At 35.6% G+C, this 26,844-nt stretch overlaps 3 protein-coding genes across 3 annotated transcripts; all 3 read left to right on the top strand.

Moving 5' to 3' along the window:
- LOC587322 (cysteine synthase-like) lies at window positions 1-12,706 on the top strand. Its single transcript, NM_001242684.1, is given in 11 exon segments — window positions 1-104; window positions 968-1,002; window positions 1,664-1,800; window positions 2,099-2,149; window positions 2,926-3,089; window positions 4,913-5,027; window positions 5,715-5,768; window positions 6,728-6,948; window positions 9,550-9,624; window positions 12,189-12,294; window positions 12,657-12,706. Coding segments are annotated over 11 exon segments (1,098 nt in total). The 5' UTR covers window positions 1-14.
- Window positions 12,707-15,814: 3,108 nt separating this feature from the next.
- Window positions 15,815-17,891, top strand: LOC115929474. Its single transcript, XM_030998459.1, has one exon. The coding sequence runs from the start codon at window positions 16,377-16,379 to the stop codon at window positions 16,983-16,985; it is 609 nt and encodes a 202-aa protein (XP_030854319.1). The 5' UTR covers window positions 15,815-16,376; the 3' UTR covers window positions 16,986-17,891.
- A 1,435-nt stretch (window positions 17,892-19,326) lies between these two features.
- Window positions 19,327-26,844, top strand: LOC587363 (egl nine homolog 3). The gene is made up of 8 exons (XM_030999476.1): window positions 19,327-19,412; window positions 21,020-21,915; window positions 22,447-22,516; window positions 22,674-22,723; window positions 23,634-23,767; window positions 24,672-24,751; window positions 25,463-25,578; window positions 26,526-26,844. The coding sequence occupies exons 2-7, from the start codon at window positions 21,217-21,219 to the stop codon at window positions 25,564-25,566; spliced, it is 1,137 nt and encodes a 378-aa protein (XP_030855336.1). The 5' UTR covers window positions 19,327-19,412; window positions 21,020-21,216; the 3' UTR covers window positions 25,567-25,578; window positions 26,526-26,844.

The raw sequence follows: 26,844 nt of genomic DNA, 5'->3' as shown, positions 1-26,844 counted from the left end.
CGGTCTTCAACAACATGGCTTCGTCTTTGCGTAAAATAGGGCAAAAAATATTGTTATCCCACTGCAAAAGGGATTACAATATACTTCAACGACTACTTTCTAATGTGAGTATTCAAATGTATCTACATGAATGTGAATTTGTATTCAATTCGTGCTTTGTATGTATCTTTAAAAACATAGGCCAGATATATCAGTCCCACGTGCTCTTATCTGTGTTTTGTTGTTGATATTGGTTTAGATTCTTTGAATGAAAATGCTTCGTCATGCCCTATGCTATGGCATATAGGGCAAAGGTCAAACCCATTTTATATGATTTTCATTTCATATTATTCCATGACTGTGTACGTGTATTGTGCTTGATTAATGATGTGGTGTGTAGGTTTATGATGAAGATAAAAAGAGGCAAGTATCTTTTTTGTTTTAAATGGGCGCTAGTGACATACTTTCGTATCCATTTTTGACCCATTACTCCCACTAAAACATACCAAAAATCAACTAAATCTTCTTCAATTTTTCAAATAATGGTCATGATATAAATTTGTTATATTTCTTACCCCTTTCGTGTCAATTTTCTTATCTTTTTTGGAGTATTTTTTCCTAAAAACGAAGACAGTATAATATTGACTTTCTCACAGGTTCCACGGCAAACCGCTGCACAATTACAATACAATTGCATACTGTACCACCCCAACAAAGGGCCAGGGTGCGGGCGCGTGAGCGTGCATGACGTTGATTAATACAGTCGCTAACTTCACGCACGCTCGCGCGCCCGTACCCCTTCATATCGTCAGTACGACACAGTATGCAATTGTATTGTAAATGTGCAGCGGTTTGCCGTGACATCTGTGAGAAAGTGAATATTATAATGTCTTCGTTTTTAGAAAAAATACTCCCCAAAAGATAAGAAAATTGATCAAATCATGATCATTCTGTAATATTCTGATATTAATTTGTTTATGTTTTCTAGGATGTCCGAAAGGGTTTTGTTGGCATGGTTGGCAGGTAAGTGTTTTTTTAATGTAGCTTACATAGTTACAACTTTAAGTCCCTCTCTTTTTCTCCTTTTCCATGAAATCGTTTGTAACTCTGTATTACTATTCAATAAAAATATGTATTTTGTGTAATATTTTGTACACATTTGTTTCTATTTCTGTTTGTAAAAGTTTCATTGTAATCTACAATTTTTTTTTAAATTGGGTACTCAAAAACGTATTTACAATTGTTATTGATATGCAAAGTGTTGCACATTTGACCATGTTTGATAGCAATTACATACTCTTGATTTTTTTTCTTCAATTTGATTAAAGAGAAGGTATTGAAAATTAGGTTAAAAAAATGACGAAAGTTTGGGTTGTTGACTTCAATCTGTAAAATTCATGAAAATCAATGCAGCAAGTGAGAAACTTCTTCATGTATCAGTTTTAAACACATAACATTTTTTTCTCACTCTCCCTGCCAAGTTAATGTGAGAGGGCCTGCGGTCCTGAAATGCGCTATATAATGACGAACTATTATTGACTATTATTATTATTTTAACATATCGTCGCTGTTTTCACGAAGTGACGGTAGTGAGCAAAATCGTCACGCAAAGTGAATACAATTTTTTTTCACTACCGTCACTTCGTGAAAACAGCGACGATATGTTCTTTCAATTTCTTTTTAGGACGCCGCTGATTCGATTGAATAAAGTCAGCGAGGAGACAGGATGTGACATTGTGGTCAAAGCTGAGTTTGCAAATGGAGGGGGCTCCGTAAAAGACAGAGCTGCCCTCTTTCTCATTCAACAAGGCATTGATCAAGGTTAGTAGTCTCTAATGCAATTTCAAAAGGTACCATTCAAAATGACATTAGGTTGTTGGGATAGCAAGATAGCCAGAAAAGGAAGACCTTGGGAATTAGCCCTGAAACAAAATACAATTTGAAATTTGGAACAGCCTTACGGCTAGAGTTAACCATCTTTTTACCTAGCAGATTTTTCCAACAGAAGTCATAACAAAATGTCTATGTGTTATTAAACTTGTATAATAAAGCTCAGGCTACAACATGTTAAGTTTTGATTTATTTTATTTTGGATTTTGATTTTCTTTTTTCTTTTTAGGTCGACTTAAGGCTGGCGGCACAGTGGTGGAAGGAACTGCAGGAAATACAGGTAAATGCCTCCTCTTAATTTGTTTGTATTATCATTTTTTCTTTTTCAGAAATAGTTCAGCTAAATATGATTTAGTTAAAATTCAGTGAACTTAATCAATAAACTTTTTTCCACAAAGGGTTCATTCACTTTCTGTTGGAATAAATCGTAAGAGTATAGGGTACATATATATGTGCTAAAGCAGTTTCTGTAGTCAATGCACAAAGAAAATTGCACACAATTTGAATCATATTATGTAAAAACATTACCAATAGGCGATAATTTAATAATCTGTAACAACTCTTAAAGCCCCACTGTCCTAATTGTAGGTACTTGCTCCCTCTATAAAGAAAACTTCCCCAATTGGTGCCTGTTGGTCCCCCATGATCCTCTTTTTCTTATGTTAGTTGAGAGCTGAGTTGATGAGATAGCCACCTGTCAGTGACCTCGCTGTTTGGTCTAATCCCTTCTGGCCCAGTAGTATTGACGGTCTTTAACCAGTTATATTCATGCTCTCAATACATCTGAATGTTATTGAATTCTGAATAGATGCTCGTTTGTTGCCAAAGAAGACATATTATGCAAAATCTAACATTAAAGCAAAATTTATATCTAAACTTTAAAGTCTGTTCCATTTATGATATTTGAACCTAATTTAAGCAGTACAGGGGGGGGGGGGGCTGCTTCTAGCTTGAATTCATGTGGAGTAATCTGATAGTGGCCTAAGATTTAAAGAACCATTACTCATAAAACAAGAAGTAATTATTCACACTGATTTTCTTACCACTCTCTACCAGGCATCGGTCTAGCTCATTTATGTAACGCCATGGGTTTCAAGTGTGTGATCTATATGCCGAACAATCAGAGTCAAGAAAAGATTGATATGTTGCGGCTCCTTGGTGCCATAGTGTTTCCCGTCCCCGTTGTACCTTTCGACGATCCCGACAATTACAACCACCAGGTCAGTAGTTTAGTTTTACTTCTTTAATATAAGTCGCCCTTTTCGCCTCGAAAGCTGCTTGTGATGTTGTGCAAGTTTTTTATTCATTTCCTCCAATTGTATTGTATATAGTAGTATATTGTACAACTATCTGTGTCATATGTATGGTGTTACCTGGATGGTAGGACACATCATGAAATCTCTAAAAATAATTTGACAGGCAAAGGAGAGTTATCACATTTTAAGGTGCTTTATAATTCCGTAATTCTCTAACAAACATTGAAAAAGGGGATGGTCAAAAGTGATTGTCATGTTTGTTTTTTCACCTTTTACTCCAGAAAACCTCTGACAAGCAAATATTTGAGCACATAATTCAGGTGCCTTTTGATGCAGTGGCACACATTCGTTGACTCATTCTTCTTTTACATATAGCGTGTACTTAAATTATACCAAATTTTGTTTTGCCAGGGGCATCTATCCCATGCCCTTCCACCCCCCCCCCCCTCCCATCTGGCAATGGTAGAAAAATCACTATACCCCCTATTTTTGATTAAATACAATACATAAAACAAATACAATATAAAATATATACAAAACATAGTTACATTTGTAATAAACAAATTTTTACAGCAATTTATACATTTGAGGAAGATGAAAATTAAATTTGACTGTATTTATATTTTTAGGAATTGGAGAGGTCCACTAAAAAGCAGAGCTTAATTGTGGACCCCTCAGATAATAATGACAGAGAGACACAGTGTTTTTACACATTGCATTCTCTGTCGGGATCATTAATTTCAGATCTCTCTCTGCTCAGTAGAGCATAGGTTAAAATTCTGTTGGAGCATTGTCTGTTGGGACAATGACATTTCACACATTTCGCACATGAGCTCATAAAATTCACACTGTAACTTCTTAGTGACATTTTTCTTTCTCAATAAGGCAGTCCATAGTGTAGCTACATGTATGTAAGCAATAAAAAGTTTTGAAGTCCAAAGTTTCTGTGTGTTTACCTACATTTTAGTGTATCGTTTTAGTTCTGGATTTTTAGTTTATTCATTTTAGTTGAACAAACACTTTTTGCAGGATTGCTCGGGTGTGAGTCTTAGCATTATGTTATTAATGACTACTCGATGTCATTGTTATCTTTTGGTATTATAATTAATGGGATTTTAAAAAGAAAAAGCCTTATTTAGAGTTTACTTTCTGTTTTCAGATCTATTAGATATGTTTTACAAAATATTGCTGTTGCAAATATTTGCCTCATGAGTAAGAATAGAACAAATAGGAGCATTTTAGAAAAAAATCTCTCTCTCTCTCCCTCTCTCTCTCTTTCTTTTCTCTCTCTCTTTTTTTTTTCTCTCTCTTTTTTTTCTCTCTCTCTCTCTTTCTCTATCTCTCTCTCTCTCTCTCTCTCCCTCTTTCTCTCTCTCTCCCAGGCTCTCTCTTTGTCTCTCTCATTACCCCCTCTCTCTCTCTAATGGTTTACCAGTCTGTTTGTTTGCCCCCCCTTCCCAATCCCTCTCTGTCTATCTTTTTATTTCTCTCTTTCTCTTTCTCTCTTTCAAAGCATCTCCAATACTAGTCTTTTCTTTTTCTTCTCTTTTTAGCGTGCTTGATTGAGAAGTTTAAACTCATCTTTAAATTAATATGAAGAGTTTTGCATCTTACACCTTCAATATTTTGCCTTGTCTTTCTTTTATCTCTTGCTTTGTAAACCATGCTGAAGGAAGAAAGAGGGGGGGGGGGGGGTGCCAAATGTTTACTATTATCATAACGGTGGTAAGAGGTATGGAACAGAAAATTGCTAATTATAATTGGACTCATCTGTTTATTCATTTTAGGCAAGGAGACATGCTGAATCGTTAGATAATGCCGTTTGGACAAACCAGTTTGACAACACAGCCAACAGACAAGCTCATATAGAGACCACAGGACCAGAGATATGGCAACAGACTGGTAAGATCTTATCTTTCTTCCTCCCCCCTATCTCTCTCTCTCTCTCTCTCTCTCCCTCTCTCTCTCTCTCTCTCTCCACCAGAACAATGATTAGACAATATGCTTTGGTGAAATTTTCTCCATGTTTTAATTCACTGATGATAATAAAAATAACTGATTTAAAGAAGGTTCAATATAGACAGTTACAGAATGGTCACTAAATTGTAATTTTCTTTGACATACATTTTTGTAAATACCTACATATACCAGTATATATATATATATATATATAGAGAGAGAGAGAGAGAGAGAGAGAGAGAGAGAGAGAGAGAGAGAGAGAGGTCACTATCAATCATTGCTAGGTCTTGAATATTGATGTTTTTAAGAATTGAGCTATTCTAACAACTATTTTAGTTCTGTTTAGTAAGGTCTCCATCATATAACACACCATGAGGAATTCATAAAACTCGCCCTGAAATAACAAATACCATTTGCAACCCTTGAAGAGAAGAATAGAATGAGAATGAGATAAATTGTTTTTATACCTGAAATCATAATTCCATATACAAAATCATGCGTTAATTTATGTCCATCATATCATTTAAAAACTATCATTATATAGGGGAGGGTTTAGGAAAATTTACATTTCTCCACAATTATTTTCTCATTTGTTGATGATGTCTTGGCTTCAATTTTTTTTCTCCACAGAGGGCAAGGTGAATGCTGTCACATTTGGCACTGGAACAGGTGGCACTTTGGCAGGTTAGTCTCTCTTAAAGGCATCGTTTAACAATGTTAAATCGGAGATGCATGGCCCTACATGTTATCAGTGTCTGCGATATGGTGTTATATTGAAATGCTAAAGAAAAATGATCAAGAAGTGCCTCAAAAAAGTAAAAACCTTTGAGTGACTGGTTTCACCATACTCGTTTTCCCCATTAGACTGTTGTGTTATGAAAACCATTTGGCAAACACAAAATTTGATTTCGATTTTTAATCATAAATATCTTGATAATCAGACAGGCGATCGGCTTGTAAAAGCCATGGGGTTCCTGACTGACCTAAAGGTTAATAATTATTGCAGCATTAGCTAAATCAAGGATCTGAGACAGAGTTACCGGATCCCTTTAAGTGATCAAACTCTAAATCTTTATGGTCACTATTTTGTAGACTTTTATGCACCAAAATATATGAATACACCCTAAATTTTGAATAATATGTGGTGCTATGTCAGGGTATAACAGTGATGATAGATTAATTGATTGATTGATCGTTTTGTTGAGGGATATATGGATGGAAGAATGGATGGATGTACATGTATGTACTGGTGAATGAGTAGATGGATGGATGATTGAATGCATCAATGGACTAATTGATAGATAGATAGGTGTAAAAATAGATGAATGGCTGGATAGATAATGAATGGATGGATGGATGGATAGTTGGGTGGATGGATGGATGGATGGATGGATGGATGGAGGGAAGGATGGATGGATGGATGGATGGATGGATGGATGGATGGATGGATGGAAGGATGGATGAATGGATGGATGGATGGGTCAATCGATCGATCAATAGATAGATAGATAGACAGATAGATAGATAGATAGATAGATAGATGAATAGATGAATGAATGAATGAATGAATGGATAGATGGGTAGATGGATGGATGGCTTGACTTAACGTTACTTGACCGATTCATTTCATATCTCCCTTTCAGGAGTTGGGATGTACATGAAGGAGATGAGCAAGGATGTGAAGGTCATCCTAGCTGACCCTCAGGGCAGCGTCCTCTACAACTACTTCACCCATGGCAAGCTGGAGAGGTCACCGGGGTCATCCATCACAGAGGGCATAGGTCAAGGTCGGGTCACAGATAACCTCAAGGGCGCCCCCATTGATGAGGCCTTGTGCATTATGGACACCGATGCTGTCAGTATGGTGAGTTTGAAATTTGATTTGAATGTTGATTACCGTGGCATAGATGACAAGGAATTGAACCAATAAGAAATCTCTGGAAAATAATTACAGAGAAAGCTAAAAAGGTTTAAAGCAGGACTGCACTACTTGTAGCTACTTTCGCCCTTTACATAGCCATGGTCCCCTTTTTCTTATGTTTATTGAGAGCTGATTTGATGAAATAACCACCTGTCAGTGACCATGCTGGGGAGGTCTAATCCTTCCTGGCCAAACTAGTACAGATAGGCTTTAAAGGGCTTGTCACATGGGTTTCCCGTAGCATTAAAGTTTTTTTTTTTAACTAACTCGTATATATACACCTGTACATGTAGGCAACAAAAAATATCTGTATGCAACAATGGTTAGATACATTTACCCACTTATCTGTGTCTTATAAGATACAGAAATATAAAACGTAGTATGTCAGTATGTCCCAGCGGTTGCCAGTGCATGCAAGAATGAGGCTTAAGAATACTGTAAGAAGATTGTCATATAATTGTGTCTTTTTATTTCTATTTAGAACTTTCTTTTGCTTTTGTCAAATATTCAAGATTTGCTTGGTTACACTATAGTGTATTATATTTTTGCAATAATAACAATAATAATAATGTATGAGATTTGTAAGATTATAAGAACAATATATTGTTCTCAGTGATACAAATTTCATGCAATTCTTTGGCTTATTTCTGATGCCATTTTGTTCTTTTGTAAGAACTTTGCTTAATAAACTTCGAGAGATTGAAATGCTGCTCCCCATTGTAGGTTTTGAACTTTGACACACATATGAAAAAATGAAGAGTTTCATTGATTTTCCCCATTCTCCAACAAATTCTGCAAGCTTTTCAAACTGGGGTTGGGCATTTTCTGCACTTCACCTACTAAACTCTTAATTAAATAGTTTAATTGGGCTATACAGGCTGCAGTCATGATAAAACACCTGATTTGTAGAAATACATGCACACCAATTAAATCAAATCAAAGTGCCAATTAATTAGTTGCTGCAAATATACAAATCTTGTTCAAATCAATTAGAAATTGGGTGAAAGGTTGCATTCTGTCAATCTTTTCTTCAAATGCAAGAGCTTTTAAATCGCTGGTGTGAAATGTTTATTTATCAACACTCGACTTGAAACAAATAATACAATTGGAACAAATTGTTAATTACTCCCATTTCAATTGCAGATCCTACTATTTAACTGTTTTATGAAATAGAGGAAAGGTTATGCTCTATCTTTACAATTTCTTAATTGGAAATTTTGAGATGACGGTCAGTGTAAATACAGAAAGGTATTCACTATTATTTGGAGATCTATTTGAAACGTTTTATGAAATAGAGGAAAGGTTATATTCTCTTAATTGGAAGGTTTAGGTGACAGGCGGCATAAGTACAGAAAGGTACTTGTTGTTAATTGCTCTTAATTCAATTAAAAATCTTCCATTGTAATTGTTTTATGAAATAGAGGAAAGGTTATCTACAATTTATTGATAAGAAGTTGCAGTTTAACATCCAGCCATAATGAAGAAAATCAGTGTTGATTGTTCTTAATCAAATTGCAGATTCTCAATTTCAACTGTTTTATGAAATTAATGGAGAGACAATTATACTCTGCCTTTACAATTTCTAAATTAGAAGTTTTAGGCGACAGACAGCTTTGAACACTGAAATGTATTTTAATACCTGTTAAGTGCTCTTAAGTGAATCAGAGATCTATTTTAATTGTTGTATGACGTAGGGAAAGGTTATATTTATCTTTACATTTTCTTAATAAGAAGTATTTCCTCAGTATTTTGTGAATTTCTCCTTTTGTCTATTTGTACTGGCAGCAAAGGCTGAAAAGAACATTATACAAGAAGAGAAATTGAACATATGAATTGTTAAAAGTATTTTTGTTTAAAGAAAATTATATCAAAATGTAATGCATCCAAATGCAAATTATGGGTACCCTAGACAGGCTAGCACAGTTGTCTACATCCATACATGTGTTTGTAGGGTTTGAAGAAGAAGAAAATAGAGGGCATTTTCTGTATCAAACTTGATTGAAAACAATCCTCTCAGTATCAAATATGTCTTTTGTACATTAGAATCTGACTCCCAGGAAGAAATATCTGGCCTGTATCAGGTCTTATGACTTTAAAAAGGCACTCAGATTTCGGTTGAGTAGGCATTTCAACAATTTCACTTTGAATATCATTACCAGTATTATCTATATATTTGAACTTTGGTAAGCTTTTATTAAATGACTTTACAACTCCAATGATTGCAAAATGATTAGCCTTAACTAAACAGATTAAATGCCAATTTTAAATATTTGTTTCCCATTTTGGATGGAATATTGTTTTATTGCAGGTTATGTCTCCAAGATTTGGTATGTTCTAGGGCAGTCGTCTTGACTAATTGCAATATAATGATAGGTATAACAAATACCGAGCTGGATGTGCAAATATAAAAATCTGTTTGTTCATAAATATTTGATTATCTCTTGTTTGATGCTTTCATAGTGTGTGGTTGGTCGGGCGTATCGATGTGGAGCCATTATCAATTGTTTCTTTGTTTCTGTGCCCATTATATGTCTTTCTTTGTAGACGTTCCGTCTCCTAAAAGATGAAGGGTTCTTTGTTGGGGCGTCATCTGGTCTAAATGTAGTAGCCGCAGTGCAGGTAAGCTGACCTACTCCCCCCACCCCAGTGATATTAACAAATCTTCACATAGTACCCCCAGTTAGCTTTGATCAATAATAATAATAATAATAATAATAATAATAATAATAATAATATGTCTTGTTTACCCAGGGTAGCCTCATCAGTATTCATACTGTTCTCCCTGAGGGCCCTGCAATTATATTATTACCCCGGTCATCGGATTCAGGCTTACCCGCACACAATGTATGCACATTCTCCACTCCCTGGGGAGCATTCCAGCCAGTGCATCATTTTTATGAGCGCACACTTGCTAATCTAAGCACGTTAGCTTTCGCATCCTACCAATGCAGTATAATTAGTGATTATTGTTTATTCTCCCCAATTCCTACACATGTTATGAAAATAACATGGACAACAAAGAAGAAATTATGTACACAAATCGATGGATGCTGAAATTTTGGTTGTTTTACTTATATTGAAGAGAGTTTATCAGATATATTAGACTTCTCTACTTTATTCCTTTTCATTTCTTTGTTATCCTATCCCAATGCTTAACGAATTTAGAGGTTACTTTTTGTAAGTGTAGTTTTGTAGTTTTTTTCTTCAACTGTACTGTAGTCCATCAGATTAGAAAGAAAAAAAAATGTGCTTTAATACTCTACAAGGCTGAAGCAGAAATCATCAAAGTTTGCATTTTCTGTGAACAGCTTTTTAGCCATACTGGAACAGTAGCAAGGCTGCATGAGAAGGATTCGGCAAATATTGCCAACGATGTTGTTCATTTGTTACCATGACAATACCAGTATGTTAAGATGCTTCAAGAGCGGTAAACATGACTAACAATTGGTGATAATTGATAAGTAATTACCAGGAGATAGTAGTCATGGCATAGAAGCAGTTTGTTTAACTGACCGTTCATGCTCTATGAAAAATACTAAGAATAGGTACCGGTAATGAAAAGGGGAAAAAGGTAAGACAGGAAAATCAAAAGAAGCAGATTATACGGTAATGAATTCTAAATTACATTTCAGTACATGTAAATTTGACTTTCATATGTTTTAAGACATAGTTCTTAATTCACTAATAGATTCAGCCATTTGCTTATTAATTTCTTCAATGCTCTTTCTCATTTATTTCTGTTGAAGGTGACTTTCTAAACTTTTTTTTTCACTGTTTAATTCTTCTGAATAAAATGAAAGATTTTTAAACACCAAGAAAGAATTTGAAGTATTTCAAATATTGTGGGAGGATGTCAAAATGATTCTGAGCAAATGATGGCCTCTTTCCAACTAGCGACCCTTGACCGAGATTACACAGCGTGATGTGATGATCGTAAATGTCAAAAATCAACAAGAACCGGGCTTAATTTACCTTCGAATGGCACATAATTACTTGATGATGAGCTTGTTGTATTTTGATTGCCTTATAAAGTAGCACTTTATATTCCAACAATTTGTTTAAGGGGATGTGTTGACGATAAACTGTTAAACAAATAACTTATTTGGTAACAGGCTTCTTTGGTACGTGGTAGCAAAACAATTTATGGCCTATAGTCACTGTGAGGTAATCACTTCTGTCTTAATTATACTTTTGATTTCAATCTGTGCAGGTGTTGCCAGTTAGAAAACAAACAAATTAGCCCCCTGCTATCTCTCTAGTATTATTTGTTTTCATTCTGGGGTTTTTAAACAAAGGAGGGAGAGATTGTGCGCTGGCTCTACCTCTTGCTTGATATTCCATTTGAGTCAATGAAATCTTAAGCAATATTGATACAACATTTATATATACTGCTTAATAAACACTATAAGACAGACTCTATGCCAGTCCTCTTGTACTGCCGTTGTTTTGCCGGAACTCAAGTCTAACTGTAAGCATAGCAGAAAGGAATATGCAAAGTTGAAATATAAAAGTATTTTTCAACAGTGAGTGTAAACGATAACTGTTTCATGAATCTCTTTTTTTAATTTATTGTATTGGTATAACTCATCATGAAACCTACAGGATACATCTTTAATATATAATCATGTGAAAACCTTGAATTTCTTTTTTTTTTTTTTAATTACTGGTATATTTTAAGTTACCTATTAAAAGTACTTGTAGCACTTGCCAATATATTACATTGTGAAGAGGGGAGGCATTCCTTTTTTTATAAACCCCCTTTATGGTAATCTTTAAGTAACACAAGAGGGCAGCATTGCACATCGCATGCATGTTTATCTCAGAATGTCAATGGCATTGTTGATCAAGGTAGTAAGTTGATAACTTGATATTATTACTAACAAAATAATAACAATAAGATCCTAGTCTTTCAATATTTCTTATGTATTTTTGCTTCTTTTTTTTTTAAAGGATAAAATGAATAATTAATGTTATTACTTGTTTAATTATTATTATTAATATTGTTTTTATTATTATTATCATTATTATTATCATTATTATGTAACTATATTGCAAATGTACCTATATTTGTGAATGGTAATGAATTTCAGCATAAGAGTATTCATTATTTGCATCACTGTGCCAAAACCTTTTGTATCCATTACTTCTTTGACCTCATAAGTGTTTCTTTACTTTGTGTTTAGGTTGCTAAGCAACTCGGACCTGGACATGTAGTAGCTTCCTGCCTGTGTGACACAGGTCAACGATATTATGCAAGGCTCTTCAACAGAACTTGGCTCAAAGAAAAGGGTGAGTTTTACAGACAATTATCCTTATAGAACTACCAGGTTTACAAACAATCCTACAAATTAAAAGAGACAATTTTTAAAGTTTGTTGCTTCTTGTCATTGTTTATCTTGATGCGACCCACTTTCTATGACCTCTAGCCTCATTATTCATTAATTTGTTTGAATTTCAGGAAGTTGTTATTTTGATTTGTCCAAAAATATGAGAAACAGTAATTAATTCTGTGCAATTTTTACCACCTATAATACCCCAAGAGTGAAATCATCATTGAAATCAGTACCAATATATCTAATTATTTTGTCTGTTTTTGGATAGCGTATTAAAAGTTGTTTCTCACTGTTTGTTTGTTTGTTTTAATGTTTTAGGTCTATTTGATAGCGTACCAGAAGAGTGCCATGGCTTCCTGCATTCATGATGACAACACAGCATTGTCTCAAGACACAAGTGTGCTTTGTGACCAGACATATGCTCTGGGGGACAATTATGTTCCGGTCCAAAAGAGAATATCAATCAATAGTCATTCATCAGGAATTTGCTGAAATAAATTCAATCCTATTATAGATTTTTAATGAAATGAGAAATAAATACACATCTTTTTAAAGTAACATTGTAATCAGATAGATTATTTTTGTTATATATTTAGATGGATACTAACACATTGGTGTTATGGTAATTGGTTTAATATATTTTGTTAATAATAATAATAATAATATACAAATATCTACTTAGTAAAACAGTGAGGTAACCACAAGTAAATAATGTAGGCAATTTGTAAAGAATATTTCAGTTTACAATATATATGATATGCAAAAGGAGAAATTATAAAAAGCCAGTGATGGCTTTGACGGTAGAACAAAGTTTCCATTGAAATATGTAAGTCATATTGTTACTGATAACATCTCATTTAACTCTGTTATGCTTTGTTTTTCATAAATGATATGCATAATACAACGTTGTACATTGCAATAGATACCGGTACTTGTAATTGATTTTGATATTTTGGGAAAAAGAATTTAATTATTAGTTTAATGTTTATTAAAAAGGTTTGATTATTTAATCCCGTATTCATATTTCATTTGATTTGTCTTCCAAAACCAGTGAATGTGTTTTATATTTTACCCAGCTTTCAAATTTTAGTATTATTTATGATGTGGGAAATAAGTTCTGTTTTCATAAATGCAACAGGATAAGAATTGAAGAAAAGCCATATAAAGGAATTATATAAAACCTTGTTATGTTTGTATTGTAGATTTTGTGTTGTTTCTATTTTGTAAATGATGCAACTCAGGAATTGTAAACTATCTTTCCTGTTTACTTAGTTTCATGTTTGTTATTGTATTCAAATTTTCATTTAGATAGACTAGGAAGATTCTGTTAGAAATGTTATGTAATAGACTTTCAAATTTACCCTATTCCTTTTTTGATATTCACATGGCCTTCATTTTGGCATCACTGATACACTGCCTTTAAAAATTCTAACTGATACAGAACTCTTACTAGCAGAATTATCTGTATATTTCCCTTTAATTTCTATACTGGGATACAGCAGACAACATATATACCATAAGGTGTGATGTAATGATTTTTGGATGGCCAAACTTTGTAGCAGGTTAATTTGGCAAACTTTGTTTCTGTTGGATACAACATGGAGCATATTCTGCTGTGGTATGCTTGCCCAACATAGCAACATGTGAAACCTTTTTTTACCAAAAATGCATTGTTTTCAGACTCTAAAGCAAATACTAGCATACAAAAGAATTGAAATTGAGTTGGCTAAACTTATGGAGATGACTATGAGCAGATTTTTTTTTTGTGTGTGTTTTGTTTCATATACACATACAACTACATATCTTATTTTTTTGTAATGGGTTTGTAATTGATAGGCCTATGGTCTTTGCAAATCCCTCCATATTTGAATTTTCTTGTGTTTTATACTTATTTTCTCTTTTAATGTATATGTTATTGTGATTGTTCTTTTATTCTAATGTGAAAATAAAATGAATTTGAAAATTGAATTGAATCAATAATACTCTAGCCCCATCTCTTGTTGAGCATCTATATAGTTGATACTAAATTCTGTGGTGTCATCTGAATACTGTTAGGATGTGCAACAATGTGACAAATAGTTAATCATCTGCTTGCAATTGCAATAGATTCTTATAATAAAATTTGGGAAGATGAAAATAGGCTGTAAAATCAGATATTTGTTTATACAGGTATATCTAATTGTCTTGAGTTGAAATAATAATACATCTCTACTTTCATTTTTTTTTCAAACATACATAGTCAAAGATACAAAATAAAGATTTCTTGCAAATAAAGTCAAGAAAATAACATGGATAAGTACGAAAGCAAGTTACAAAATGGTTGGATCATCATATGTTTTATATCCAATATATCTCTTTTTTGTTGATGTTGCTATTCCATCATTGATTAGCAATTGAGGTAATGTGCGACAGTGTCATTGTTTAGATTACATATCTGTTTTGTTTTTTCTTCATGAAAATCTTTGCCACAGATCTGTTGCCTTGTGCCGCCAACTCTATAAAATATACATGTATGGTCATATATAAGTCATATTGGCCCGTGACACATGTACAGTACATGATGTTTTGATTTACATTGATTTTGTGATTAAGATTTCTATATGACTATTCTGAAATACATTTCAAATATATACTTATTGTTTTGATAACGAATAAACAATAGATCTCCTATTTTCAAACTTAATTACTGTGACCGCATTTTATTTTGTATGCCTTTATGTTCATAAATGAATCAAGCAGATAATGGTATTTGTCGAGGTGTGAGAAAAATTTGATGGCAATGCCTGAACCTAATTATATTCTGCATGTTAGTGTAATACCCGATGACGTCATTGAATCGATTTCGGGGAATCCCCCACACAATAGAATACAATGTGCGTAACCCGAGTTGCATCCGACACCTACAGACATTGCACAATAACTGTCCACAAACATAACATAATTATGTTGATTTCTCTCTCTCTCTCTCTCTCTCTCTCTCTCTCTCTCTCTCTCTCTCTCTCTCTCATACTTTCTTGTCCCTTTCATTTCACTGCATCCTCTTTCCTTCTGAACAGAATAACAGTGTTGAGTTATATATTGCGTTGAGATGTTTTTAGCTAATGCTTCATTTGCATGCATGCCGTATTTTATACTCTACAATTTTTGAATGGTATTCTTATTTCTTTCTCTTCACTCCACTGCATATTTTACTGCCATATAAACATAAAATTGGTTTTGCCTATGTATCTATATGCAACTTTATAATGGAACAGTGTTCCGTTCGATAAATACGAATACCGTATGGATAATTTAGCCTCAAATAGACCATCATATTATTGAAACTGCTACAACACGACGATGTTTTCAAGCGATGAATATTGAAGCCCCATAATAAACGAAAATTGCGAAATACTTTATTTCATTAGTCTATATGTGAACGTATTTTGATAGTAACAATGAGATTATTGCGTAATGCAGAAAATGTTATGATGTGGACAATTTTAATGTTTCGCAACTGACCGTGATTCGATCACTGTGCACGAAATAGATTGCAATGTAGAAACACCGTGTGACAAAGCTGACGTGGGATTCCCCATCCAGAACATACGAAATATTGATATTCGCTCCCCGAACGACTTTACTAACGTTTAGATGTTTTGCCTCAGTTTTAGAGCAGTGTCATATGACAATTCAGCCAGGATAAATATTAAGTGACTGAACACAATTTGCAAGTGAAAATATTGTGGCAAGCCGACCATTGCAGATTTGCAGATGACTGGAAACTACACTCTTACTGCCTTTTTTGACACTGATCAACGTCATACTTTTGTTGAGTCTAGTCGAGGCACCGTTTGTATTGGTTTTACAGCTAATTCATCAACACAAACAAAGATAAGTGGTGCTGAAATCTTCTCAATTCATACGAGCGGCTCTGAACTCAGCTTTTGAGCGAATAAAACTGACATCTGAAAATATTTTGAAGCTTGGATCCTATTCGCTACTATAACTTCGGGCATAATCTTGATTTGGAAAATTTGGCGGGAGACCAGGGGGAAAATGGCATTTTATGAAGCAACGAGTGTGGAGGAATATTTCAAGCTGCTCTATTTGACTTTCAATGATGAGTTCATGATGCGATCGCCTGGTCGCAAACAGTTTGCCGCCTTTTCCCTGGACATGGCTGGACTGTACAGCGAAAGACCGATCCTCCGAGGTCCCCCGTTCGGTGGCGGAGGATTCCTCAGTTGGGACTTCGCTGTCGCAACCAGCAACCGAGAGCCTAATGGTACCATCCAGCACGCCGAGCAACGGGTTCTGTGCCACTTGATATCCAATCTCGAAGACCTCGTACACCTTAACGACCACGCCCAACATTCGCTGTACCTCTTCACCTACTTCTCCCCTTGCGAGGATTGCCTCGTCTTCATAGATCAGCTCCTAGATGGGTTGCGGACAAAATTGCCGAAGATGAAGGTTTATCTTGGATACGTCGAGATGTACGTTGAGAGAGAGGACCGGAAATTGGCGAGCTCTGCCGATCAGTCGATGAAAAATGTCGAAGCCGTCTATGCACTGGAACGACTGTTTCCGAATTTTCACGTGATGGAGATCCCGAACGTGGTGAATCGGAACGGGTCTTTCTCGAAGCTCCACATTGAGTCCTGAAAGGTCAAGATGGTGAATTTATAATTTTGTACAATCCTTACAGGTTGCCATAAACATTGTTTGTTACTATAGCTATATACTACCATTCAAAATGCCTGTGTACCGCAGTGGACACAGCTCTATATTTCACCTAGAGATAACCTTGTCATCCTCCTCCTCCTCCTCCTCCTCCTTCTGTTTGGGTACAACAGTCTTCAACAGATAACATCTGACAACACTTATCTGGTAATGGAGGATAATTATGATAAAAATCTACCATGCCTCAGAGTCAGATGCAAAACGGAAATTCTTGACTGCATGGTTCATTAGTGGGCGTGGTAGAAGTGGGCGTTGCAGAAATGGGCGTGGCACCTTTTTTTTTTTTAAATTAAAGGCTGCATTGCGATATTACCTTGATATCATTGAACCATCTTTTTCAGTCTGTCTGTCTTTAAAAAAAAAAGTTTATGAACATGAATCTGGCTAATTCTATAATGGAATAGATTTAATGGTTAGTCTTAATTACGAATCGCTATAGAGTTTATGTTTAGTAAAGCATATACGTGGCATATAACTTAAACAACTTTGTTAACGTTTTTCTGACAATGTGAATTGTATATATTTGTATATTAATATTTTCTCTGAAAAGTAAGTTTCACGCAGGGCTGTAAATAGGCGTACAGGCATGTAATAACATTTCGATATCATAACACGCCATGTATATCCATTTCAAGTAGTGGAAAAGGATTCTATTTTTATAATAAATACGAAATAATGTTGGATTCTGTTTCTCTTGTTAAAGTGACTTTCAAGAGATATATAATGCTGACATGGTAGGAAGTATATTCTTCGTGACATACACGTGCAATAGTTATTGTAACAATTAATTTCCGTAGGATTTTGACTCATGAATACTTGTATCGTAACATTTCCTTATGCATATATATAGTATGCCCCACCCCTTAAATGGAAACAAGGGAGTGAAGAGTGATGAAGGTAGAGAGAGAGAAGAGAGAGAGAAGAGTCCCCCTCCCCCCTGACAGACAGCATGACTGGATAGTGAATACCACAGCAAATACAGTATATCCTTGACTCATTACTTATCTGCATTAAAATCCCTTACTCTCTCTCTCTCTCTCTCTCTCTCTCTCACTCTCAAGTCATTTATTTCATTTTATTTATTAATTCAATTAATTCGATGAAGTCCACGGCAATATGCCGCCATCTCACTTTTGTTTTCATTATGTGTATTATATTTGTGTTGTATCGTTTATATACTGAATTTGTATATAATTATGTCCTTGCAGATTTCTTTAAAACTTGCTATGCATATATTTATCACTAATGTGCTTATTTTGTACATATTTACTGTTTTATACCAATAATTTGACTCACAATCTTAATCGTAATGAATATTCGGAACTAAGGTCAAGTGATAATGATAATTGAATTCCCACCTTTCTCAAACTACTGTTTGTACCTTAAACAAATATCTTTCAACAGATAATCGTCATTTAAGACTTTTGAAGAACAAACTAAGGAAATTTCAATAGACGTGCCTATCACCTGTTGTAATATGCAAACATTACAATAAGGTATTACATAATCCGAAAGTCATCTATCCTGGGATATGCGACAGCTAGTGTATTAAAATTGTCCTTGGGTTAAAATTGCTATCGTATTCAATTTTTTGATTGTATTTTGTTCGCAGTCTAGCCTGAATGTAAGTTGTTTGTATCAGAAAATTAATAAAAACATATTATTGATATCTACCAAAACATGTGTTCAAAATGCCAAACTCTGTGCGCCTATAAGGCTATAAATACAAACTTCCCGCAAACTTCATGTGATTTATAATTTTTAAATGAAGAACTGATCTGAGTGGCAAATAAAGTTCAGAGTGAAAGCAAATGATAAAAGTTGTGAGGAGGTAGTGTGGAGTTGAGAGAGTAAGAAGAAAAGAATAAGATCAAGAAAGCTCCTCATTATATTGGAAATTTATGTGTCAACTTCTCCGTGTTGTTTTGTTCGTTATTATATTATATTATATTCCGGATTCTATTCCTTCTATTCCTTCTTTTACTGTTATGCTTTTTCAACATTCACTCTGACTTTCGAATGTTTCATTCTTTTAGTAGAATTAATAACTTTATATTCATATTCCCATCTACCTTTGCTGTAATTTCCTTTAGGATAATTTTTCTAATAATTATTTCTCATCTTACTTTTGTTCCTCTTGTTATTCTTCTTCGTGTTCGTCTTTTTTTAGATTCTATATCTTTCTCTTCCTGTGAGAGCGATAATCCTCTTCCTCATTTTTTTTCCATTTCTATTTGGCTGGCTGAGATACCATAGAAAAGTCTACTGTTTTCGAAATTTTGGTTTCAGTGCAAAAAGTGGTGAAAATAAACGTAGATATCTACCTTCAATATCTACCGCCAATATTTGGTAAGTCATTTAACAGTTTTCATGGTTTCAAGGTTTCTTATCATCTGTTTCGTTTTCTAAATTTCATAAACTTGAAGGCTACATCGTGGATTTGGAAACCACTCGTTCTTGTGCGTAATCGATTCGACAACGAGACGGCAATGGCAATGCAATGCAATGCGTATATTGCTTGCATGTGACCCAAAGAAGCGCTAGGCTACTGACACTGCACACGGGGCGAATGGTGGTTTCCTATATTTCACCACAATGCTAACTTCAATGTATTATAACCATCTGGTATGGGGAATTCTTTAATGAAACTGACATTTGTCAACCTTTCCCATGCACAGTGTAGACCTACAGTCACAGACAGTGCAGTGCAGTGTAACATTACCACCAGTGCAGTGCGTGGTGTATTGTAAATTAATCATGTGATTGTTTTGCGTGTTCACGTCCGGCAACTAAAAATGAATCCGGGCTAACTCGCCCCACGGCACGGGACCTCTCGCCCCAGCCTCAAAGACTGGGGCGAGATGTCCAGACAAGATTCACCGATCGAGAGATACCAATGTATATGTTTGTGCTCATTGTGACTTAATAATGCCATTTCAAACCACAATCTGTAATGGAATTGTGTTAAATGAAACTATTGAAGACAATCTATAACTTCTCTTTAGGTAAAATGACCAAAAAATGGCATTTCGGACAATTTACTCACAGCTCGCAATTCGATTGCCACACGTACATTAAATGTGCGTTGTATCGACTCGGATCACTGAAATTCGAGCAATGTTTTTGTCAGTAAATCACTGCAAAAATATCATTTTCATAATGTATGAAGGTCTATTTTTGATTCCTGGTATAAATTTTGTTATTAAGAAGTCGAATGTACTACATTTTAGACGAGATGGCTGATGTTTGTTCACATTCTTTCGTCCTGGCCGTAAATAAGCAGACACCTGCTAGTGCTACCGTCGGGACATCTCGCCCCAGTCTTTGAGGCTGGGGCGAGATGTCCCGTGGGGCGAGTTAGCCCGACTCCCTAAAAATGAATATCAGAATAAGAATGACATGAATGAGAAATTAGATTGAGAATATTGCACAAAAATAAATTGGCCAATGATAAATGAGATGGACATGAATGAATGTATAGTGAATCAATAAAGCTTTTGACCGAGTAGAAATGATGTCGAAAGTCCAATTGAAATAATGACGGGTAATAACGAGTATCTAAAGGGGCTCACGCGATGATGAAACGGAGACTTGATGGTGGAAATGCAACCTTGTGGTGTTGAAATACACTATTGCAAAACCTCCCTCACTAATACTTCAGTGAGTTCATCTCTGTTTGGAGGCGATCAGTGGAGCCAGATGCAGTCTCGGCAGAACAACCGTCGTGTCAGAGACTGAATATTTTGGTCTAGCTCAGCCGGCAGCCTCTGTCTAGCAAAGCGTCTCTTTACATAGAACTACTAAATGTCAAATTTTATCCTAAGACAATTTATGATTTTTTAACACCAATTTTAACACCAATTATTGATTTAATTCTTTTTGAAATTAGTGAGAAATCAATACCGGTATTTAATCTTAATAACTTATTCTTTACTCCTTTTTTTCTTCAATTTCAGGTGTTATGCATTCCTTGTTGAGGTGCTGTAATTACTCAAAACAAAGGAGGAGGAAATCACTAAGGTTGCTGCAAGAAATATATGTGTAAACCTATGTACACAAAACTGACAAACTACACATACATGAGTGCCTGTACAGCACTAGACACTTCATATTGCGTACTTTGACAGTGAAATGTAACTTTAGAGATTTTGTAATGGCTGAGAAGCATGTGAAAGTGGATCCGCCGAGTGCTGAAAAGGAAACTGATTCCTGCAGAACATGCGGGTCGATCGACAACCTCAAGCAGTGTGCCAAGTGCTTGTCGGTTGCTTACTGCTGCAAAGATCACCAGGTACAAGACTGGGAAAAACATATCAAGAATTGCAAGAAACTTAGAAAAGTGAAACAGAACGATGATAGCAACCCCATCAGTAACTCCACCCCCCTAAAAGTAAAAGAGACGGACAGCCAAGATGGCAACCCTGACCAAAGTGCCACCATTAACCTTTCGTTTGAATTCGACAAGCGCCCCCACAAGCCTAGGACGCATCCCCAACCGGCCGGCAGGGACCTGGTGTCCCTCGCCCAGCATGTGACCAGCCAGTTGAAAAGCAAAAATATCTGTGTCGTGGACAGTATCTTCAACCCCACCCTTGCCAATGAGGTTTTGAAGGAGGTCATCGACCTGCATTCTTCGGGCGTCTTTATCGATGGGCAGCTGAGCGGTGGGAGGCGTAACAGCAGCGACACAATCGTCACAAAGAAGACTATTCGTGGAGATGAAATCACGTGGTTGGAGGGAAACGAGAAGCAGTTCCCGTACATCTGCATGTTGGTGAAGACCTTGGATAGATTACTCTCCAAAATGAACATCTATTTGAAAGGGGAATGTGATGTTGGAGGAAGAACAAAGGTAAATATAATAAATAAGTACAACATTTTCTTTTCAAAAGTTGAACTTATCCAATTTGTGAATTTGTTCACAATTTATATGTGCTTGTAGATGCTGTAGGTAAGTTTTATTTGCAACATTCTTGGTGGGACATAAGTCACTTAAACTTTTTAGTCCTGTAGGAGTTTAATAGAACTCAGATTTTGATACTGCATCTTATATATTCTGGACAAAAAGATAATGATTGCATACCTTCCAGGAAATTCAAAAAGGGTAATGATGTGAATATAGATTGTTTATATGGTATGAAGATGAACTATGAAAAGCTGACAATGTGATTTTTTTTAATTGATTCACATATTTACTATTTTACTTGTGTTGGGTCTTTAGACCTGTTTGTAAACTCTTGGCACGTTGAGAATTTTGACATTGGAGTAACTTTATGATTTTAATGATATTGATGTACAAAGGAAATAAAAGAAAGCCAATTTTCAGCCTACTTCAAGTAAATATCAAAGGTTGATCCTCCTGTATTTTTCCTTTGTATCCTAGGCCATGGTTGCTTGCTATCCGGGCAATGGAACAGGTTACGCTTGCCATGTTGACAACCCTAACAGAGATGGTTTGTCAATAAAAGAAAGCCAATTTTCAGCCTACTTCAAGTAAATATCAAAGGTTGATCCTCCTGTATTTTTCCTTTGTATCCTAGGCCATGGTTGCTTGCTATCCGGGCAATGGAACAGGTTACGCTTGCCATGTTGACAACCCTAACAGAGATGGACGCTGTATCACCTGTCTGTTCTATCTCAACGAGGGCTGGGATGTCAAGGTAAGCAATGGAAGCAGTGGCATAGCTACAGGGGCTCATGGGGGCTATGTGCCCCCACCCCCATATCGAATGGCAAATCGAGGGAGAAAATATTTGATGGGGGTAGAAAAAGGGAGAAAGAATGATAACAAAAGGACAGGGGAAAGGCATCATGAAAACCCCTTCCTTACCTTCCCCTCGCTTGATGGTTTTGTCTTAGTTCACTTCATTCTCCTGGGGAGTATTTCACAAAGACTGAGATCGACTTTAAGTTGGACTTAACATTAGCAGGCCGTTCATGACAATGTTTGCTTTCACCATTATGATCTTTAGATAATGTTTTTTTTTCTCCCAAATTCTGTAGATTTGTGACAATGATTTGTACGTCCCTTGAGAAACCAATGCCAGTAAATGGTGAGAGCAAACAGTGGCATGAACGGCCTGCCTTAGTTAAGTCCAACTTAAAGTCAACCTTAGTCTTTGTGAAACACTCCCCAGGTAAGTTTGGTGCCCCACTCGACTGACAGGACTGCCTCGGCACTGTCTGGCTGGATCCTTGCTGCACATCGGGTAGCTTGTGCTTCTCTCATTCAAGGGAAGACCCAAGGCTCATGTCAACTTGTTCATTTCACTTTATTAGGAATTAACCCCCAAAAAAGAAAGATACCAAGTCATAAGAAAGTATTCTCGTACATCAATGAGCATAACCTGCATATATCTTTAAGTAAATAAATAGAAAGAGCTGATTTTACTCACTTATGAATATTACTTAATTCTATTATATTTTACTTTATTTGAAAGAAATGTATGGGTGGTCAATAAGTAAGGAAATAAGATGTACATGTACATCGAATAATGGAAACAAAACAGTGTTTATTTCTTTAACCAGTTATTTTCATATTTATTGAAACTGCATTGTCGTATTACACAGGAGAGTGGTGGATTGCTGAGACTCTTCCAAGGTAACGATGATTACGTGGACGTAGAACCCATCTTGAACAGAGCCATCTTCTTCTGGTCAGACAGGAGGAATCCGCATGAGGTTCAGCCTGCCTTCAAGACCAGGTCTGTTGTCAGATTATCTATGCATGTGGTTTTAATTGTATTACTGTGCTTGACCAAGTCTGCAGACTTATGGAGCACACAGTCATGAATTAAAATTGAGAAATTCACATTATATTGACTTGCATTCTTTTTATTAAAGCAGGAGTGCACTACATGTAGCTACTTGCGCCCTCTATATAGCCAACAATGCCTAAGCAGTACCCATTGATCCCCATGGTCCCCTTTTTCAGTTTTACTTAGTTAATTGAGAGCTGATTTGATGAGATAACCACCTGCCAGTGACCACACAGGGAGGTCTTATCCCTCCTGGCTAAACCAGTGCAGATAGGCTTTTTTTGCAGAATTGTAGTTGACACTAAGGTCTGTATTTTACTAAAAATTTAAATCCTAAACTGGGTTTGAGCTTGGTCTTAAATGGGGTATAACAAAGGATGTAAGACCAAGGAATAAGTTTTTCCCCTTGTTTTAATAGCTTGACTTAAGTCCTTGGATCGGGTTCCTAATTCTTAAAGTTTAGGCCTAAATTTTGATTAAAGCAGTTGAGTAACTTGGCCCACTTTATTGGTTTAGACAAGGATTAAAGTTAGATTGCCTTATTGAAAACTGGTACCGGTAGTTATACATGTATCTTAATTTGTTGTTATAAAAGGGGTTTAGATATAAGGTAACCAAAGGTTATCCTGAAAGCTTAGGCCGAAAATAAAATAAAAGAATTTGAATATCACGTGCCTTATTTTTAAATTATATTCTTATGCAATGTTTATTGTCAAACATATTGATTGCATTAAAATAATCACTACGTCTTTATTAGTCCATACCATGTCAAAACAGAGCAAATTTCAATTTATTTATGTATAAAAGAGGACCACTGAATTAAATTTCTGTATTAATCTTTTATCAACAGGTATGCCATCACAGTTTGGTATCTGGACAAACATGAGCGATTAGAGGCTAGAATGGCAGCCACCTCGGAAGCCAGTGAAGGTCAGAAAGAATATCTCTTTGCAATAGGTCATTTTTGTAATGTAATCAAAATTTAATGCACAAATCTTTCTACAATAATAATTATATTTCAACAGTCAGAATGCGAATTGCATACATTCAGTGTTGTTTGGTAGGACATGCAATAATGTTTGTCCTACCTATGCAATTTGCATTCTGATTGTTGAAATACAATTATTTTTAAAAGGTGAATGACGTTATTTGTAACCTGTCACTTACCAAAGATTTATGCATTAAATCTGATTATATTTCGAAAATGGTGTATTAAAACTGCTAGAAACCACAGCTTGATTTTCTTCAAAAATGATATAAATGGAGGTTGAAAGGGAGGGGGGATACTACTTATGAATACTGTTGGGCTCTTCCCATTGAACAGAGCCTTATCCTTGGGAATTTTCAATTTTTGTTCTTAGGCCCCATATTTCCGATGGTACACTGTATTTCTAGACAATTCAACTACCCTTAAAGGTTCACTCCCTATTTATTCCCAAGGGCCCAGTAGATCTCGACACTTCTTTGAAGTTTTACCTTGTTCTTGTAACAGATGTATCATTTTATTTCTTTAACCAGGATTTCACCATTCCTTGCTTGTACCTAGCTTGTTAAACTTAGCAATATTAGGAGATCATTTTATTTCTTCAACCCAAACTCCACAATACTTAAGTTGTTTGTACCTTGGCTCTTTTGTAACAGATGTAAGTAAACTTCAGCAGCAGTATTCCATGATGAACCTGAACAACAAGGAAGGTGAGAAGGAAGAGACCGATGGACCAAAGAGAGAGGATACCGCTTCGTGAATATTTGATCAGGTATGCCTAATCTTGCTCTAAATCTTTAGTTGTGTCCAACGTTGAGAGCCAGGCAGGTGTTAGTATACAAATAATACACAGCAGTGAGGGCATTAGTAAGAATTACCAACACGAGGTACCTTTGGAACAGTCTAACACGCCCGATGCGATAGCCGAGGGTGTTTGGACTGTTTTGAAGGTACCGAGTGTGGGTAATTCTCACTAATGCCCAAACATTATATTACATTGTATTATTTGTAAGATTTTATGAGATTGTGTTTTATTTGTTTGATAAAATGATATTGATAATGACCGGTCATTATCCAAATTACGCGGTAGACAAAATAAATGCCTGGTCACGTGTACGCTTACAAACAATCATTTGATTAGGATCCACGTCATCATCTTATACATTAACACTGTGAAATGCCCTCCTGGCTCAGGGCAGACAATATGCTTCCACTTTCTAAAGTAGTTCAGAGGGAATTTTGCGTTGGGCGTGTGGTCATTTCTACATTGTATGATTGCAATGATTAATGAGTGCTTGTAGGTCACTTTCGAACACACAGAGTGAGCATATGCCCCCTCCCAACCCCCACTCCCCCACCAGATGGCCTAGATTCATTTACTAAAACTTGCAACTTCATGTAAAACAGTTAACTGCATATATGTCAAATCTGTTGGAACAGCACAAAAAAATAGTAGTTTGACTTATGCAAATTTTGATTTAGGAAGTGGGTTTGCATATTTTGGTCCAAAAATTAGATTTTACTTGTGTGACTTTGAGTTATGCAGATTTAACTCTGTAACTTATAAAGTCTTTGGGACATGGATGGGTATAGAATCACCCTCCTCAACCCCCCCCCCCCTTTCCCTCTGATTACCAAATTCTTGATACGTCACTGTATTCTTTTACAAATGACCTTTCAGTTGACCTTTACATGTTTGTTTTTCATTTTTGTCATCAGAGAACAAGATTCTTGCCGAAGGATATTAGGACTCGATGAAGGCAAACCCTTGATCTCCCACCTGTTCATACAATGCTATCCCAGCTACCAGTCTTTAATTTCATTTCCAAGTTAAGACCAAAATTATGCAGTTTTTTATGTCTTCATTTCTATCTCATGATAATGTTCTTGTTGATGTTAACATTCTGTATGATATAAAGGCTTCTGAAATATATATTTTTTTTAAATAGAATTGTTGTATATTCCTCTGAAATGTGAGGATAGCTTTTGAAGTAAGGCCATCTTACAGTGGTAAAGTTGCCTTTTGGAAGAAGAAAAA

This window comes from Strongylocentrotus purpuratus, unplaced genomic scaffold (assembly GCF_000002235.5).
Source record: "Strongylocentrotus purpuratus isolate Spur 01 unplaced genomic scaffold, Spur_5.0 spur5_scaffold_5, whole genome shotgun sequence".
Lineage (NCBI taxonomy): Eukaryota > Metazoa > Echinodermata > Echinoidea > Camarodonta > Strongylocentrotidae > Strongylocentrotus > Strongylocentrotus purpuratus.
The sequence above is the reverse complement of the archived record's forward strand: the minus strand, read 5'-3'. Positions and strand labels throughout refer to the sequence as shown.